Raw genomic sequence first — 15344 nt, 5'->3', positions numbered from 1 at the left:
AATGCATCAAGAAGTCCTCATAGAAGTTTACGGGATAACAGCTCTCTGACTTGACCCTTAACGTTTGGTGCTGACTTTATGGACACAGTTGCTTTAGAAACAGAGTTTCTAAAAGAAGAATGGGAGGAGTTTTCAGTTATCCTTCCCAGTTTGGATTCAGGCGGCAGACACCCACTCTACTTTTAAGACTCGGGTCAAAATGGGTTTATATACCACTGCAGCATGCATGCAATTTAAATTTTTTTGTCTTCTCACTCCTATTGTCTTCACTCCTTGTGTTTTCTCCTATTTCCCTGTGCTCGCTTTCTCTTTTCTTTTTGTTAGATTGTTGCAGTTTTCTCCAGTAAGCAGTGGCATCTTTATCTTACACGATACAGTTCCTTGAGGCAACTGTTGGTGTGATTTGGCACTACCTGAACCTGAATTGAACACATCACACTAGGCATTGTAAGTAACAGTTTCATGCTGGTAAATCTGAGTGCCAGCATTTTCCTGTAATTTAACCGTGTATAGGTGTGTGTCAGTGTGTGTGTTCCTGTTGCTGGGTTGCTTTAGCATCAGTAGCCTCTGTTAATTACCACTAATGCTAATTTCCATTGCTTCTGAGCCAATAGAGGCGTCATCCACCTACACTGTCCTGTCCTCTGTCATGACAACGTCATGCTCTCCCATTTGGTGATATCCAATTAGTCTCTCCCTCTGAGGAGAAAATGCTCCAATCTAATAAGCGTCCTTTCTTAATACCAGTGGAAGCCTTAAAGCCCAGATTACAGCCCCAGCTCCCTCTGTTAGGCCCTCCCCTTTCAAACCTACTGCGCCTCACTGTCACCGTTTTTGTCTCTCTATCTGGACCTCTCGCTTGTTTCTCTATGCTAATTTTGGCTCAATTAATATCACGTACGTGGGCATTCTAACGCGTGAAGGAAGATTTGTTTTTTTCCTTTTGCTTTTCAGAAGGATGAAAAAAGCAAATGTTTCCCAAATCAGGTTGGGTGTCTTCTTAGCTCATGTGGTTATCTGTCTTTTGCAGGATTCACATCAAATTTTGTTCTTAGGACTCATGTGCACAGTGCAGATGTGAAGCATAACATATAAATGGGTTTATATGCTTCTCACTACAGCTGAGTTACTCTGCTGTGCCCAGAGCGAGTAATCAATTAAAATGTAAGTAATGAGGAAATAAGATGAAATATTAGGTATTCAACATGGATTTAGAGTGATGAAAATGGCACAGGAGGCTGAAAAGCTTTTGAAGAAGACAAATGAAACAGGACGTTGGTATGTGCTCACAAATTAAGGCCCGTCCATCAGTAACCGAAGCATTTCTTTAATTCCCGTTTCTTCTGCTGTAATAATGATTTCAGATTTATCTTTAAATAAAGAAGAGGTCAGTGTAAAACTCAACATTTCTTCAATTTTGCATGCTCGCCCCGTTCTCCCACTCTGTTTCCTCCTGAGTGAAACTGCAGCTTTCTGCAGTGTCATGTTGTTTTGCAGGTTGTATATACAGTTCAGTGAAAATGTATTTGGCTCCCTCAATATTTCTTCGTTTTATTTGTATGTTTGTCGTAGTTAAATGTTTCAGGTCATCAAACAAATTCTAACATTAGGCAAAAATAACACAAGAAAATATAAAATGCAGTTTTTACACGATGAGCTCATTATTTAAGGGGAAAATGAATTCAGTCCTGCCTGGCTCTGCTTTCTAAACCTAATAACTAGTTGTTATTGAGGCGAGCATGTTTCCCATCAACGTGAAGGAATTTTGGCTCAGTCTTCTTTGCAGAATTGTTTTATTTAATTCACATTTGGAAGGTTTTCTAGCATGAACGTCCTGTTAAGGTCATGCCAAAGCACCTCAATACTATTGAGTCCAGACATTGACTGGACCACTCATCAAAACACTTTTTTTTAAAAAAGCAATTTAGTGGTGGACTTGCTGTTTTGTTTCAGAACAAAGTCCTGCTGCATAACCCAAATACACTTGAGCAGTACACAAACTAATTGTCAGACATCCTCCTTCAGCATTTTCTGGTAGAGAGCAGAATTCATGGCTCCATCAATTACAGGAAGTCGTCCTGAAGAAGCAAAGCATCCTCAGTCCATTGCAGTACCACCACCACCACCACGTTTCACTGTCGGTATGATGATCTTTTGGTGACATGCCATCTTAGTTTTAGGCCAGATGTAACGGGACTCAAACCTTCAAAGAGGTTCAACTTTTGTCTCGCTAGTCCACAGGATATTTTCCTAAAAAGTCTCAAACGTGTTTTCTGGAGAAGAGGCTTTCTCCCGGCAACTCTTCAAAGCAATCAATCATTTTCTAACCTTTAGCATCAGTTGGCTGGCAACCCTTTTAACTCCTGTGGAAGCAGTAAGGCTGGACCTTGGGTGTTTTTCTTCCTCTTAATGACTGTTTCTTTCACAACAGGTGCCATCACATGGCTACGGCTTTTTATGCCATTGATATTTGCTGTAACTCACCTGAAGGTACCTGAAGGATTTTACAGATACTTGTTGTACCTTTATCAGATAAAATAAAACTGTACAGCATGCACATGTATCTGTGAATTCCTTTCTCATAAAGATGTTGTAACATTTAAGAGAAGTGAACAAAGCAAAACGTCATCTTTTTACAGCACCACTGCAGTATTTTCTCTTTTCTGTCAATTATTTCCAATTCATCTGACATCAAAGCCGGGGTCCTGTCTGCACTCGTCTCCTCTACTCTGCTCGTAGAGTATGTGATACTCTGTGTTCAGTTTCTGCCAGTAATTTGCTTTTCCTTCACCAAGATTGAATCCAATCATCCTCAGTGTCAGATCTCACAGTGAGGGCCTGCACACGGAGAAAAAATATTAACCATTAACATGTGAATGGCTTTTGAAGCAACAGTAATGCAGGGGAAAATAACCATAAACACATGAAATCAACTATTCATCCTTTTTTTCTTGCACTCTATTGTAAGTAACAAACTGGAGGTCCTGTTTCAGAAAGCAGGAATCAGCACATTTTAGTGCAACATGAATCTTAATGTTTATTCATCTGTTTTACATTCTGCTTTTTCCCTAATGGCTGCAGGATAGCCAAGTCCTCTGCCCTCTTTCTTCCCTAAATGTTTTCATTACTGCCTCAGATGAAATATGGCACATTAATAATTGCAGCTCCACATACTTGCTCCTGCACGTGTCAGAGCTGCTAAGCCTGGCAGACAGAAATAACAGGAGTTTATGGCAGGAAGGACCTTGACTCAGCTGTGAACTGTTCTGCATTTATGCACCGTCATTCCAATTTTAAGACTCACTGAAGGAGGAAAACAAGGAGACTTCTCTCATTGTGTGTACGATGCATGGGCACCAGAGAGTCAAAGGAAACACTGATTTTCCCCATAAGCCGGTAACACCATGCACCAATTTATAAACAACAAATTTCAGTATGTTGATGTCATAAAATCATAAAACTGCTTCATGGAGTAAGGCCTTTTTTCTTCACACAAATAGAAGTCATTCTGTTACCAGCAGCCTGTCTCATTTAATTGAGTCTATGAAAAAGGCCAAAGATACTGCAGTGTGACAGGCGTAAAATAACATTTTTGTGCCAACAAGGTGCAAAAAGCTATGAGACGAATCTCTGAATGGCGTGCAATGGACATCAGGAAGACAAAAGAAGAAGTGTCAGGCCTAAAAAACTACCAAGAGCAGCAGTATTTGAAATTCATGTTCCAAAGGCCCAATAATGGCCCTTCAGTTGGTCCATCTACTGTTCACTGAAGTCTCATCAGAAATGATCTGAATGGAAGGCAAGGAGAGAAGAAAGACTACATGACAAGAAAACTGCCTAAGAGTTCAGGCTGTGCTGAAGATTAAAGGTGGTCCTACCAAATATTGACTTTCAAGCTAGTCAGAATTGTACAAACTGTACAAACCATGTGTGTTTGCACCCAACTCCCTTTTGTTTTTAGCAGAATATAAATAGATGAGGGGTTACTAAAGAGTTTCGTACTTCATTCGTACAAGGGAGAAACGGAAAACTTCAGGAATAGCTCTGGAAAATGTTTTCAGAAAGCTCTCATGACGACAAACCGACGTAAGCCCGAGTAATGAGATTTGGGTCAATCTGCCCATCAGAGATTTCTTCACAGTGTCCAATTAGTTCAGTACAGTGGCTTCTTAAAGCGTTACATAAGAGTGACACACAATGGAAACTTCTCCGTATCCTTGGAATAGACTCTAACAATCAACAGGTCGAACTCTGTGCTCAGTAGTGAAATAAAACCTGTGAATGTTCACTGAAAAAGCAGAAACGAAGCTCTCAAAATGGCCCTAAGTGATCAAAATACAGGGAGAGAGCATGCAGACCGAAACATAAGTACAGACAAGTTGACATTAAAACACTTTGACTTGCAAAGGACACTGAAATATTCTTTGAACATTTATCTGGGAGGAGATACTCAGCAGTTGGAGTCATTTAAATGGAAATGTGAAAAGAAACTAATAATTATGCAGAAAGGAATTCATTTATTCACTATAGGCAATTCTTTGTACTAAAGAAATTTCTTTTTTGCAATGAACGTTTTAAAAAAAAAAACTAGCTAAAACTGGAGGGATTCTGCTTCAAAGCTTATAGGAGCATAGCAGATAGAAAATTGAAATGCATGATGTGTTTGCATAAAAGAAAAGTCCTTGGTTGTGTTTTAAATGAATTACTGTAAGCCAAGCCGTGGAATTTTAATCTATAAAGAGCTGGAGACTGAACTGGAATTAAATGAATTATGCAAAAAACACAGGAGCAAGCACATTTGGAAACATTTTAATAAGTAATAATAAAACAAAGTGACCTTTTTCATGAATAATCCAACCAATGGCACATGTGAAAGCAGCCTTTAATCAAAAATTATAAAAGTGGCGATAGGTAAAGAAAACACAAAGGTTGATGAGAATAAATGAAAACAAGAGAACAGAGGGAATAGATTTCAGTGTATGGAAAATATCAAAGGTGTGACAAATAAAACTGAATAACATGAATAAAATCAAACGGGAACACAATAAGGAAAAAAAACAGAGAAAGTAATTTCAAAAGAGAAAACAGTGATAAGCACCGCTGGTTTCAGGTTGATAATTGAATAATTGATTAACAGTTGGAATCAATCAGATTAAAAACTGAAATCAAACATACTGCACATGTAAGTACCAACATCGAGGTTTTGCAAAGATATAATACAGAGATAATAAAGTTAAAGTCCAGGATTGTATGCATGCTCTCATAGGACTGGTGTTTAACAGTGTTTTGCGCAACCATTTCTGCAAAAGAAATGAACTTTAGCAACCTATATCAACTGATAGTTACATGCAGGAAGGTTATAAGATCCCATAAAATAAGTAATGGCTCAGCCACCCGTACAAAACCCCCCCAAAAATAGTCAGGATAGCCCACCCGCCAGATACAAGTGATCCAGTCAGAATGTGTGAACACTGTGCGGCAGTATTGAGGTCAGAGGGCGCTGCTGCTGTCAATAATCAGCGTGAGCGAGTGCTGAGATGGGATTAAAAAGTGGTGCATGTGTAAAGTAGGTTATACTGAATCGGTTGTGCATCGCCGCCTTGGCTTGCTCTACAAGTGTCAACACCAATCCTGTGACCTATTCACCAGTAGACCACGGCCTCAGCTCTTTGCCCTTTTTCACATGAGCTCATGCTTGTTATGATGCGGTTCACGCACAAGTCTGTTATTTATCATGGAGAACTATTACACACAAGTTTAAACCTATTTTTATATCTCTCCCCTTCAGGGCTTCAACGGCTGCTCTTTACACTTTCTGTTTTCGAGGCCAGTGAGGACATGTTTTTATAATAAAAGAAAAAACTTTTTGAATGAGCTGCTCCTGTGCTCTGTCACTCCTTATGCCTGCGATGATACAAGCTCAGTTTACTTGCTCTAATTAGTGCAGATGAGTCTTAGATTGCTCTACCTTTAAGGCTTAAAAAAATCTAAATGGACGTACGGTGGCCCTGAAAGGTCAAATGCACTGCACCATAGAAAAATGCTGCAAAAGCACACACAACCTAAAGGAAGTGTGATTTGGGGAGACAATAATGTGACAGCCCAGCTATTTTTTAAAGGCACATATTCCACACAGCCTTTACTTCAGTGTCTTGATGACATTAGGGTTGGATGTCTCTTAATCTTTTAAAATTCAATGACAAAAAGACAGAGGTGATGGTTTTTAGTAGCCCCACTGAGACCCCCAATGTGTATTTAGATTCCTTGGCCCAGTATGTTAAGCCAACTGTCAAAAACGTAGGAGTCAAAGTGGACTGTGATCTGAAGCTTGACAGTCAGATTAAGGCAGTTGTAAAATCTAGCTTCTTTCAGCTCAGGCAGCTGCTAAAATAAAGCCAATTCTTTCACTGCAGCACTTTGAGACAGTGATCCACGTCTTTGCTAGCACTCGGCTGGATTATTGTAATGCACTTCATATAGGGGTCAGTGCTTCATACATTACTCCTTTACAGAGCGTGCAAAATGCTGCAGCTCATCTTTAAACTGGCACTCGAAAGGTTGAGTAGATTTCTCCTATTTTAGCTTCACTTCACTGGCTGTCTATTCCTTTTAGGATTCATTTAAAAATTCTTTTATTTGCTTTTAAAGCCCCCCAGGGCCTAGCCCCATCTTATCCCTCTGAGCTGCGACAGCGTTATACTCCCACCCGCTCTCTCAAGTCAGCTGATCAGCTGCTGAATGTACCCAGGACTGAGCGTAAACTTAGAGGAGATCGAGCTTTTGCTGCTGCAGCTCCAAAGCTGTGGAACGATCTCTTCAGAGATTAGACGGGCTTCTTCCCTACCTGTTTTTAAATCACTCCTGAACCCACCTCTTTACCCTGGCCTTTGACACCGTGTGAGATGTTGGTGTTAGTTTTGTTGTTTTAAGTAGATTCTATGCTGTTTTATCTTGTTTTTTTAATATAAGGCTGTTTTATTTTTTTATGTATTATGTGTTTTATTTATTTATTTTTGTTGTTTTCCTTTATTCTATTGTTTTTAACTTATTTTCTGTACAGCACTTTGGTCCTGTTCTGGGTATTTTAAAGTGCTTTATAAAGAAAATTGGATTTTTTTCTTCCTTACAATACACTCGTTTTCTTTTTAGTGCGTCTCAGTGTGATCTTTCACAGCTGTTCCGTCACGTATTGTGTAATCAAAAAGACATCAAAATATATAGTGAGATTTGTTTTTGTCATCTATTGTGTTTTATTTAAATTCTATTGTGTTTTGTGTGTTTTTTTCAGAATTTTTGTATTTGCTGGTATTTTCTTAGTTTGCAGCGTGTTTGACCTTTCAAGGCCACCGTATGGATGGGTAAAAAAAAACAAAAAACCTCCAAATAAAAACATATTTAAAAACACTGTATAATAATTGTTATGAAGGAAATTTTTGTATCTATAAAGTTAGGCATTTTTAGGCATTTTTACTTCCAGCGACTGACTCGCGTTTGGAGCCAGCCTCTTGTTGCCAGTCAATGAACTGAAGCTTTTGCACTTAAAGGTCGCTGCTTCTTAAATCTTACAGTTGGGTCTGTCATTAGCTGCGTTGCTGAGTGGGTTCTTGGAACATCTCCACATAAAATTCTGCAGATTTAACTTTCTCCATCTATCTGTAACCACAAAACTAAACCATAGCTGCCAACCAAGGCCGGGTATATTTCAGCCACTAGCAGACAGAGAGAGTTGACTGGAAGCCAAATGAATGTTAATATAGAGTCTCTTCCCTATTTCTTTAATTCTGTCTTTTAAAATAACTCATATTAAAAATAATATTTTGGGTTTTTTTAGTGCAGAGGTGGTTCAAACTGTTTTTTTTGTCTGGAATTTAAACATAGAAATGTGTCCCGGACACAAAGTGTAAGTTCAGCATTTCAGTGGCATTTCAGACTGTGGTTTATTCCGTCTAGACATTTTTGATTACAAAAATGCACGCCTGGAATAGTTACTGATGGTCTCGGAGCTTTCTGTGTGGTGGGAACCAAACCTCCATAGATCCCAAAGATCGCATGTACTGTACATCTGCGCTGTGTACATCCAAACTCAAGGCAGCCGAACACACACAGGAATTCAGACGGATCATGAAAGAGCTGACCTGTCTGCTGAAGCCATAAATTTGACAACCTTTACAACGCTGCCTGTAAAGTTTAACGCACTGCAAAGACACACACACACACACACACACACACACACACACACACACACACGCTGAAGTATTGAGTCATAATGCTGCCCCAGAGCTACTTTTCAGTTTCAAGCCTGTATGCTAATTTAATTAGTAGTCTCGGTATTAAGTGTTAGCAGTGAGTATTAGCATACAGACAAGAAAAGTGTGGACACTTGACACACTGACCTGTAAAAGAAATCAAAACTGCGTGTAGCTGCTCTGCGGTTCAGTCTGGGCCACTGTTATTGCCTTTAACTGAGGAGTGGCTTGTTAATACCTGCCCTGCTAATATAACGAGGCCACAGGTAAACAAGCTTAGATGAATTAGCTGTACTCACAGCAAGGCAAGTCTTGAAGAGCTGGTTACCAAATTATTTAACTTTGTGTGGAGAACAGGGATCACACCAACAAAATGGACATTAGGAATAATTAAACTTGTATAGCAAATTACAGAGGAATTGCACTCCTTATGTCTTTTGTTTATTTATGTAAATAATCAGTGTCTGACTTCTACTTTAACCACAGTGGGTTTTCTGGGAGAGCAGGCTGGTTACTCAACAATCTTTGTTTTACATAATGTAACTGGTTTGTATGTGCACTGTAAGAATGACTGTACTGTGCTTTTATTTATTACAAAAAGAGCTTTTAATTGAGTGGAAATAGGTTTATTAATAGGTTGTGTATAATTTATAAATAACAAAATACGCGATTGTCCGAATCACAATAATGGGTTTCAATAAGGTGATGATTTTATCACCTTTGCTTTCTGGAATTATTTTAAATATACAATAAGTGGACATCATAAGGGGCTGTCATTGCTGTGGACACGAGTGATGGTGGTGTGGAGGTCTATCTAAGACTCTTTGGGCTTCTGTATGCAGATGATACGGTTTCATATTTTGAAGCTTTGCATGTTAAATTTCCGAAGAAGTTAAATAAAAAGTCTTTAAATTAAGAAACAAACCTGATCGCTCAACACAGTGTCAAGTCATTATTTATCCTAAAAGTTAAAATGATACAGCAGCCAACAGTAGGTAAATTAAAACTTTATTTCTATAGGACCTTTCAAGATAAACATCACAAGTGCAACGAAATACCAGAGCATGAAAAAAGAGAAAAAAACAAAAACTTTTATGAGAAATAAATAAGTATTATTTCTCATATTTTAACCTATTTTTTTTTAGTAAATTAGGTTATTTAAAAATAAAACAGAATAAACAAATCAAATCAAAATGTGGAATGAAAAACTGTGAAAAATTAAAAAGAAAAAAGTGAAAAAAAATCATCATTTATAAATACAAATATAAAAAGTAGAAGACAATTTAAAAGGTGGAATGGAATAAGGAAATCAACAACAAAAAAATCAAAATAAAATAAATAAGGTTTGAAAAGCAATAAAAATAAAAAACAAAAATGAATCAACACCACAGAAACAGATGTGTAATCCAAGCAAATCAAGTCACTGGTAAAATAAAATAACTACCAAACTATCACTAAGAATAACCGAAGGGCACTGAAAAGAAACATCCAATACATGCTCTGAATGTATGTGTAAAAAGTGTCTCAAAAGGGGGAAGATTTTAAAGAATATTAGAATATTACAGAGTCTTTGATCAGTCCTTCAGAGGATCTAAAAGAGCTAAGGTGGAGCAATAGAGGTGTGAAATGCATGGCTTCATAGACAAATGAAAAGACCCTAAAATCAATCTTTAATGTCCTAAATGAAACAAACCCGTGTTTCCCCACCTGTAGAGTAAGATCCACACTTACATTACACAGCACAGACGTGCAGTCTGTGGTAAAGAGGACAGGTCTGTCCTCCTTCCCTTCTTCACCCTACATACATTTAAAGAGGCTTAGCCATTATCGTGTGCTCTTTTAGGAGCAGGTGCATGCATGGGTGCAACTGATCATTGCACAGGATGTGATCACCCCCATATTCAGACTATTTAAAAAAAAAATCTGAGAGTGCCCTTTACATTGGTTACTAAATCTAATTTAATAACTAAGAGTAACTATGAATGTGTCTGAGCTCTTTATTTACAAATGAAGGACAGTGTAATCTATAATCTTTTAATACATGAAATCTCTGTCTGTCTGTGAGTTACCTCATCAGTAGTTGAGCAATCAAACCTGGCACACCAATACACCTCACCCCACTGGTTCTTATCTAGATATAATGTCATAGTGTTGCAGAGCAACCACCTACTAGAGACTAAAATGACCCATTTGTAGTTTTTGCGACTGTAAAAGTTTATAAAAGCCTCATATCAGTTTAATTTCACCACAATAACATCTGGTTTAGAAAGTATTGGACATACTTATTTTTAATCTACAAATATACACACCAGGTTTATAGTATCCATATTAAATTACATCATTTGACACATTTGTGAGATAAAAAGAAACTGTATAACTGTATATGTGCAAAAGTATTTGGATTTCAAACCATGTGAAACAGTCCAGACCACAAAAATCTGCTTTTTTCCAGCATTTTTGTGAGGTGCATGTTATTAATATGTTCAGGTAAACCTATGTTTCTCAGGGTGAGTAAGTATAACAGTTTGCTAATAGCATTCAACTGGCCAAAGAATACTGTAGCATTAGCATCAAATGACTAGTGTTATTAATAACAGGCATACAACGCCACTGTTCGCATAAAATTACATTAATTGTTAATTTGAGGTCATCCATACAAAAGAACATATTGTCAATATTTTAGCATGCCTCAAGACTTCATAAATCATGTTCTCATTTCTTATTGAGAGCTCCTCTGGTTCCTCTGTAAGTGCACAGGATGAAAGGCTGGTCTGCTGAGCCGGCTCTCAGTTTACATGTTAAAATGTACTTTTTCCCGCTGCCACCAACCCTGTGAGGTTCATATTTGTGACTTGTTATGATGACTGAGACGACACCCTGATCTTCTGATTTCAGTCAAAAACTGGTAACAACCGCACCTTCATTTCATGTTTAGGCTGATGTTACTCCACCGATAGGTTAAACTAGTAAACATACCTCCTTCACAACCCGACCACCTCAGAACTGCATCCTTGTTATTTATCTTATAAACGTTCAGCTTTATGTGTATTTGTGTAGCTTAAATGGTGCCATTTTGGCTCGGTTGTGTGAAGCGTGCACATTTTTCCCATGTCATGTTTGCTGTGATTAACAGAATCCTAAAAACATCTTTGAAATATTTCTGTAATAAACTGCTTATGATCTGGATGTTGTGTTCACTGTCTTGTATTGTGTATAGTTGTATCTTTGTTACAATTTCTACTGCCCTCTTTTCCAGGTCTCTCTCTTTATTCCTTTTTTAAATGAAAAGATTTTCAATTAAATCAGACTTTTACTTGTTTTTGGATAAATATAGGAGTGTATGTCTGTGTGGTTAAATTTGCATTAAACGCCTCTTGACTTTATGTTAAATTAGCAGAAATTAGACGATGTCTTCCTATGTTTTGAGTCAGCGTTATGTGGTTGTGTTGTGTCTTTCTCTTATTTTATCCCGCTTCCAAGCAGTCTAATCTGGGATCCGACCTTTAGATCAACACTTTCCACACACAGCCCGTATGGAAAAGACGAGAAAGTTTCGCTCTCCCTCAAACAGTAAATATTTATATGTTATATATATATAAGTCTCTCAAGACTTACACATCTTGTGTTATGATTTATTCATGCAAGTTGTTTCTCATGTGAAAGTTTTCATGAGCAAATCTAAAGTATTAAATCAACTGTGGACGTTCTTTTCCAGATGAGTGAGGCTGAATTAATAAAGCATTTAAATGTTAATGGCTTAGAGAAGTGTCGATTAAGAATTGCAGTTTTTCCTGTCATTTTCCTCCCTTGGGATATTGGAATTTAAAAAAAAGATATCAGGTAGCCACCCAGCGAGGCTCAGTTTAACATTTCCTCTTATTTCATCTCCACTCTGTAGAAAAAATATTCAGAAGCATGAAGTCGAAGGTTGCTCATCTTGCTCTTCATCGAGTTCTAGATTTTTTTTATGTTCATTAAAAAGAACGGAACTGGCAGGAGGGAGGTCTTTTGTTTTTTATTGGTGTTAATGAGTTCATTTACTGTTCAAGTGGACCTCCCACACTGCTGCAGGTCTCTGAGAGTGAAGCTGCCAAACTCACGCTGTGAAGGTTCGGACCGAAACGGTTGCGTAATTAACGCTGATTCCAGGAATACCTGTTAAACCAAACATGGCTACAGAAACTTAATGTGTAAACATGTTGTCATGTTGTCATTTTCCAGGCTGCAAATGTGACATTATCAAATTCCCACAATAAAACTGAAATGCACTTTTTTTTTTGCTTAAATCTTCATGCATATATCATGTGTAATTAAAGGTAAATAGCCGAGTTTACTATGATACTTCTTGGTATCATAGAAGCATTATTGGAGAGTCTAGAAAGGCTGGATCTTTGACTTTGGGCCTGAACCTGAGTCAATGAGTGTTGTTGTTGTTTGTTTTTTCAAATTTCATACCTCTCACATTAAAGTTGCTTTTAATTGTATTTGAGCTGTTGGTATGGTTAAATTTCCTCAAGGTCGGGTTGCTCTTTGTTTACTGGTGTAGCTGCACAGACCCACATGTGAAAACAACGTCTCACATGGGCCTGAAACGCGACCGGCTGTCTTCTCACGACAAAGCTAAATGCAGGCGTGCTGGGGGTTTAGAGGGATAAGTGAGATAAAAGTCCTTCCAGATTGATCTTTGAATGATCTGTTCCAGCAGGCTGCACCACCTCCATCCCATGGCAGGTAGGACAGCAGTGGGGCGGGGCCAATGGGAACAAGGGAGCTGAGAGGTGGGGAGGGCGGGGAGCAGAAGATCCTGGATGGGTGGAGAAGTTTGGCTGACCTTCTCTGGTGACCATGTGACTGGAAAAAGGCTGATGTGGGGATTAGAATTAATAGTATAAAAGTGCAACACAGACAACACACTTCACTTACTCAAGGAGCAGAGAGAAGCAGCTCTGAGCAGCAACTGGGAAATCTGTGACTGCAAGTAAGTGCAAACTCTGCAGCTGCAACTTTATTGACTTTGTTTAGTGATGAAACTACCCGGGTGGCGCTACAATGTAACATATAATAAGGATAAAAGTAGCAGTAGATACGTAGGTACGTGGATAACTGACAGCTGGAAAGATAACAATGATAATTTAGTGTGATGATAATGTATCTGCTAAAATTGTAAACGAATACAAGGAAAGCAGGAAGAAAGACAACAAGGCAATAAAAAAAATAAAATCTACATCTATTTTGGGCTAACAAAGATGCACTGGATTTGCAAAACGTTCAATCAAAGCAAACAGATGGTCGTGAGCCTGCCGGGCAGCGTCTCTGCATCACCGTTCAGCTGAAAGATCAGGAGAGCCTCTGCATCCGCAGGCTGTCTGTATCTGCAGGTGGTGCATAACATCACAAGCCAGGGTGTTCTTCCACCTCTGTCAGAATGCCTTAACAGTGTTAGCAGTCAGAGGAAAGGGGGGCTCAGAAAGGACACGGCTTAAGACGAGAGCAAAGGGAACAGGCAGGGATGTTTTGGTCAAGGCGTTTTCAATACAGTGAAGAGAACGCCGTGATGTGATTTGACAATAACAGCCTCACTTATTCAGCCAAAACAACAACAAGAAAAAAAAACTTATATCAAGATTATCAAAGTTAAGACAAACTTGTTTTCGAGTCTGGTTTCCAAACTGTCAGGTGGATGAAAGAGCAAATGGAAAAGTTGGAGGTCAAGAATGAAGGTCTTCCCCTTATTGCACATGTCATTCTTGCTGTCCAAGAAGGGCAATTAGTCCACTGTGGATTACAGTGGGATTAGAGCTAATCTGTCTGTAAAGCTAATCTGTGTAATCTCCATGGATTGGCACCGAGCGCTGGAAGCAAACAGGATTAGCACGAGGGCAGCAGGAGGCAATGCGAGGCTTTATCAATGTCTTTCTGCCTTCAGAGATCCGCAGTAGAAATGAACGCCAGCCCCCCAGCAGGAAGCGCCCTGGCCCCCGGTGGAACCACAGGCCCCACTACACCCAAGAAGGGGCCACCCAAGTTCAAGCAGAGGCAGACCCGCACATTCAAGAGCAAGGCCCCCAAGCCAGGCCAGAAGGGGTAAAACACAGTTTTTGTGATATTTAAATGTATAGATTAGGGAACAGATCAGGACTTTGGACGCTCAGCTCTTTGTTTCCTCTTTCTCCAGCTTTGGTGATGATATCCCTGGCATGGATGGTCTTGGCACAGACTTCTCAGTGGTGTGCCCATGGGAAGCCTTCGGCGACATGGAGCTCAGCGACTTGGCCAAATACGGCATCATTTAAACCCACTGCCTCCAGCCTTCCTCGCCTGCCTGCACCCTTCCTCTGTCTAATCCTTTCCACCTGGCCTTCTCTCCACCTCAGCTTGGCACGTCGTGATAAGGCTGCCAGCAAACCCCCTAATGCCCTCTCGTCTATCTACCTCTTGCTTTGCGCCACTAAGTGGACGGAAAGCATAATGATGTTGTTGTTTTTATATTATAATATGATACTGTTTACAGTATATATACTTGAAATGAAAAGACGAGAAAACCATCTCCACCTACCTTTTTCCTTTCCCCTTCATCCACCTAGCGTAGTCTCCTCCCGACTCCTCCCCCCTCCTCATGTGGACTTCCCTGCCTCCCTGTGCCACTCCCGACCCACGGCAATGGATGCAAGCAAAACACTTGTCAACACTAGCTTGTATTTGCTTCTAGCTGTAATTACAAATGTAAATAATTTGTTCTAAGCGTTAAACCTTTTTACCTTATCTTCCATCTTCCTTTTGTACTTCCTCCCTCTTTTGTTTTGCATTGTATTTTCTACTCCTTGTGCACAAGGTTGTTGTAAACACCAAGGGATGCAGTGTGGGTGTGCAACATGCTGTAATGGTGAAAAACTACAATGCTCTTTCACGCGATCATTGAGGAGGAATTCCTTTTTGTCCTGCTTTCCATCTCTTTCTGTCCTTGCTGCTACCTGCACTTCCCTCCTTAGAGAAGTTAAAGGCAAATAAGTTTTGTGTTTGCAAACACAATATTATGGAAGATGTGTTGTGAACTGGCATGTCCAAATAGCTGAAATAAAAATCAGTTTATTTTCACTA

The 15344-nt window shown here is 39.2% G+C and overlaps 1 protein-coding gene across 1 annotated transcript; it reads left to right on the top strand.

Annotated features, from left to right (window-relative positions):
- Positions 1-13074: 13074 nt before the first annotated feature.
- pde6hb (phosphodiesterase 6H, cGMP-specific, cone, gamma, paralog b) lies at positions 13075-15344 on the top strand. The gene is made up of 3 exons (XM_004563015.3): positions 13075-13224; positions 14173-14330; positions 14422-15344. Exons 2-3 carry the CDS (start codon positions 14188-14190, stop codon positions 14537-14539), a joined length of 261 nt encoding a protein of 86 aa, XP_004563072.3. The 5' UTR covers positions 13075-13224; positions 14173-14187; the 3' UTR covers positions 14540-15344.

This window comes from Maylandia zebra, linkage group LG4 (assembly GCF_041146795.1).
Source record: "Maylandia zebra isolate NMK-2024a linkage group LG4, Mzebra_GT3a, whole genome shotgun sequence".
In the NCBI taxonomy this organism is placed as follows: domain Eukaryota; kingdom Metazoa; phylum Chordata; class Actinopteri; order Cichliformes; family Cichlidae; genus Maylandia; species Maylandia zebra.
Note: the sequence above shows the minus strand (reverse complement) of the source record. Positions and strands in the feature narration are given on the sequence as shown.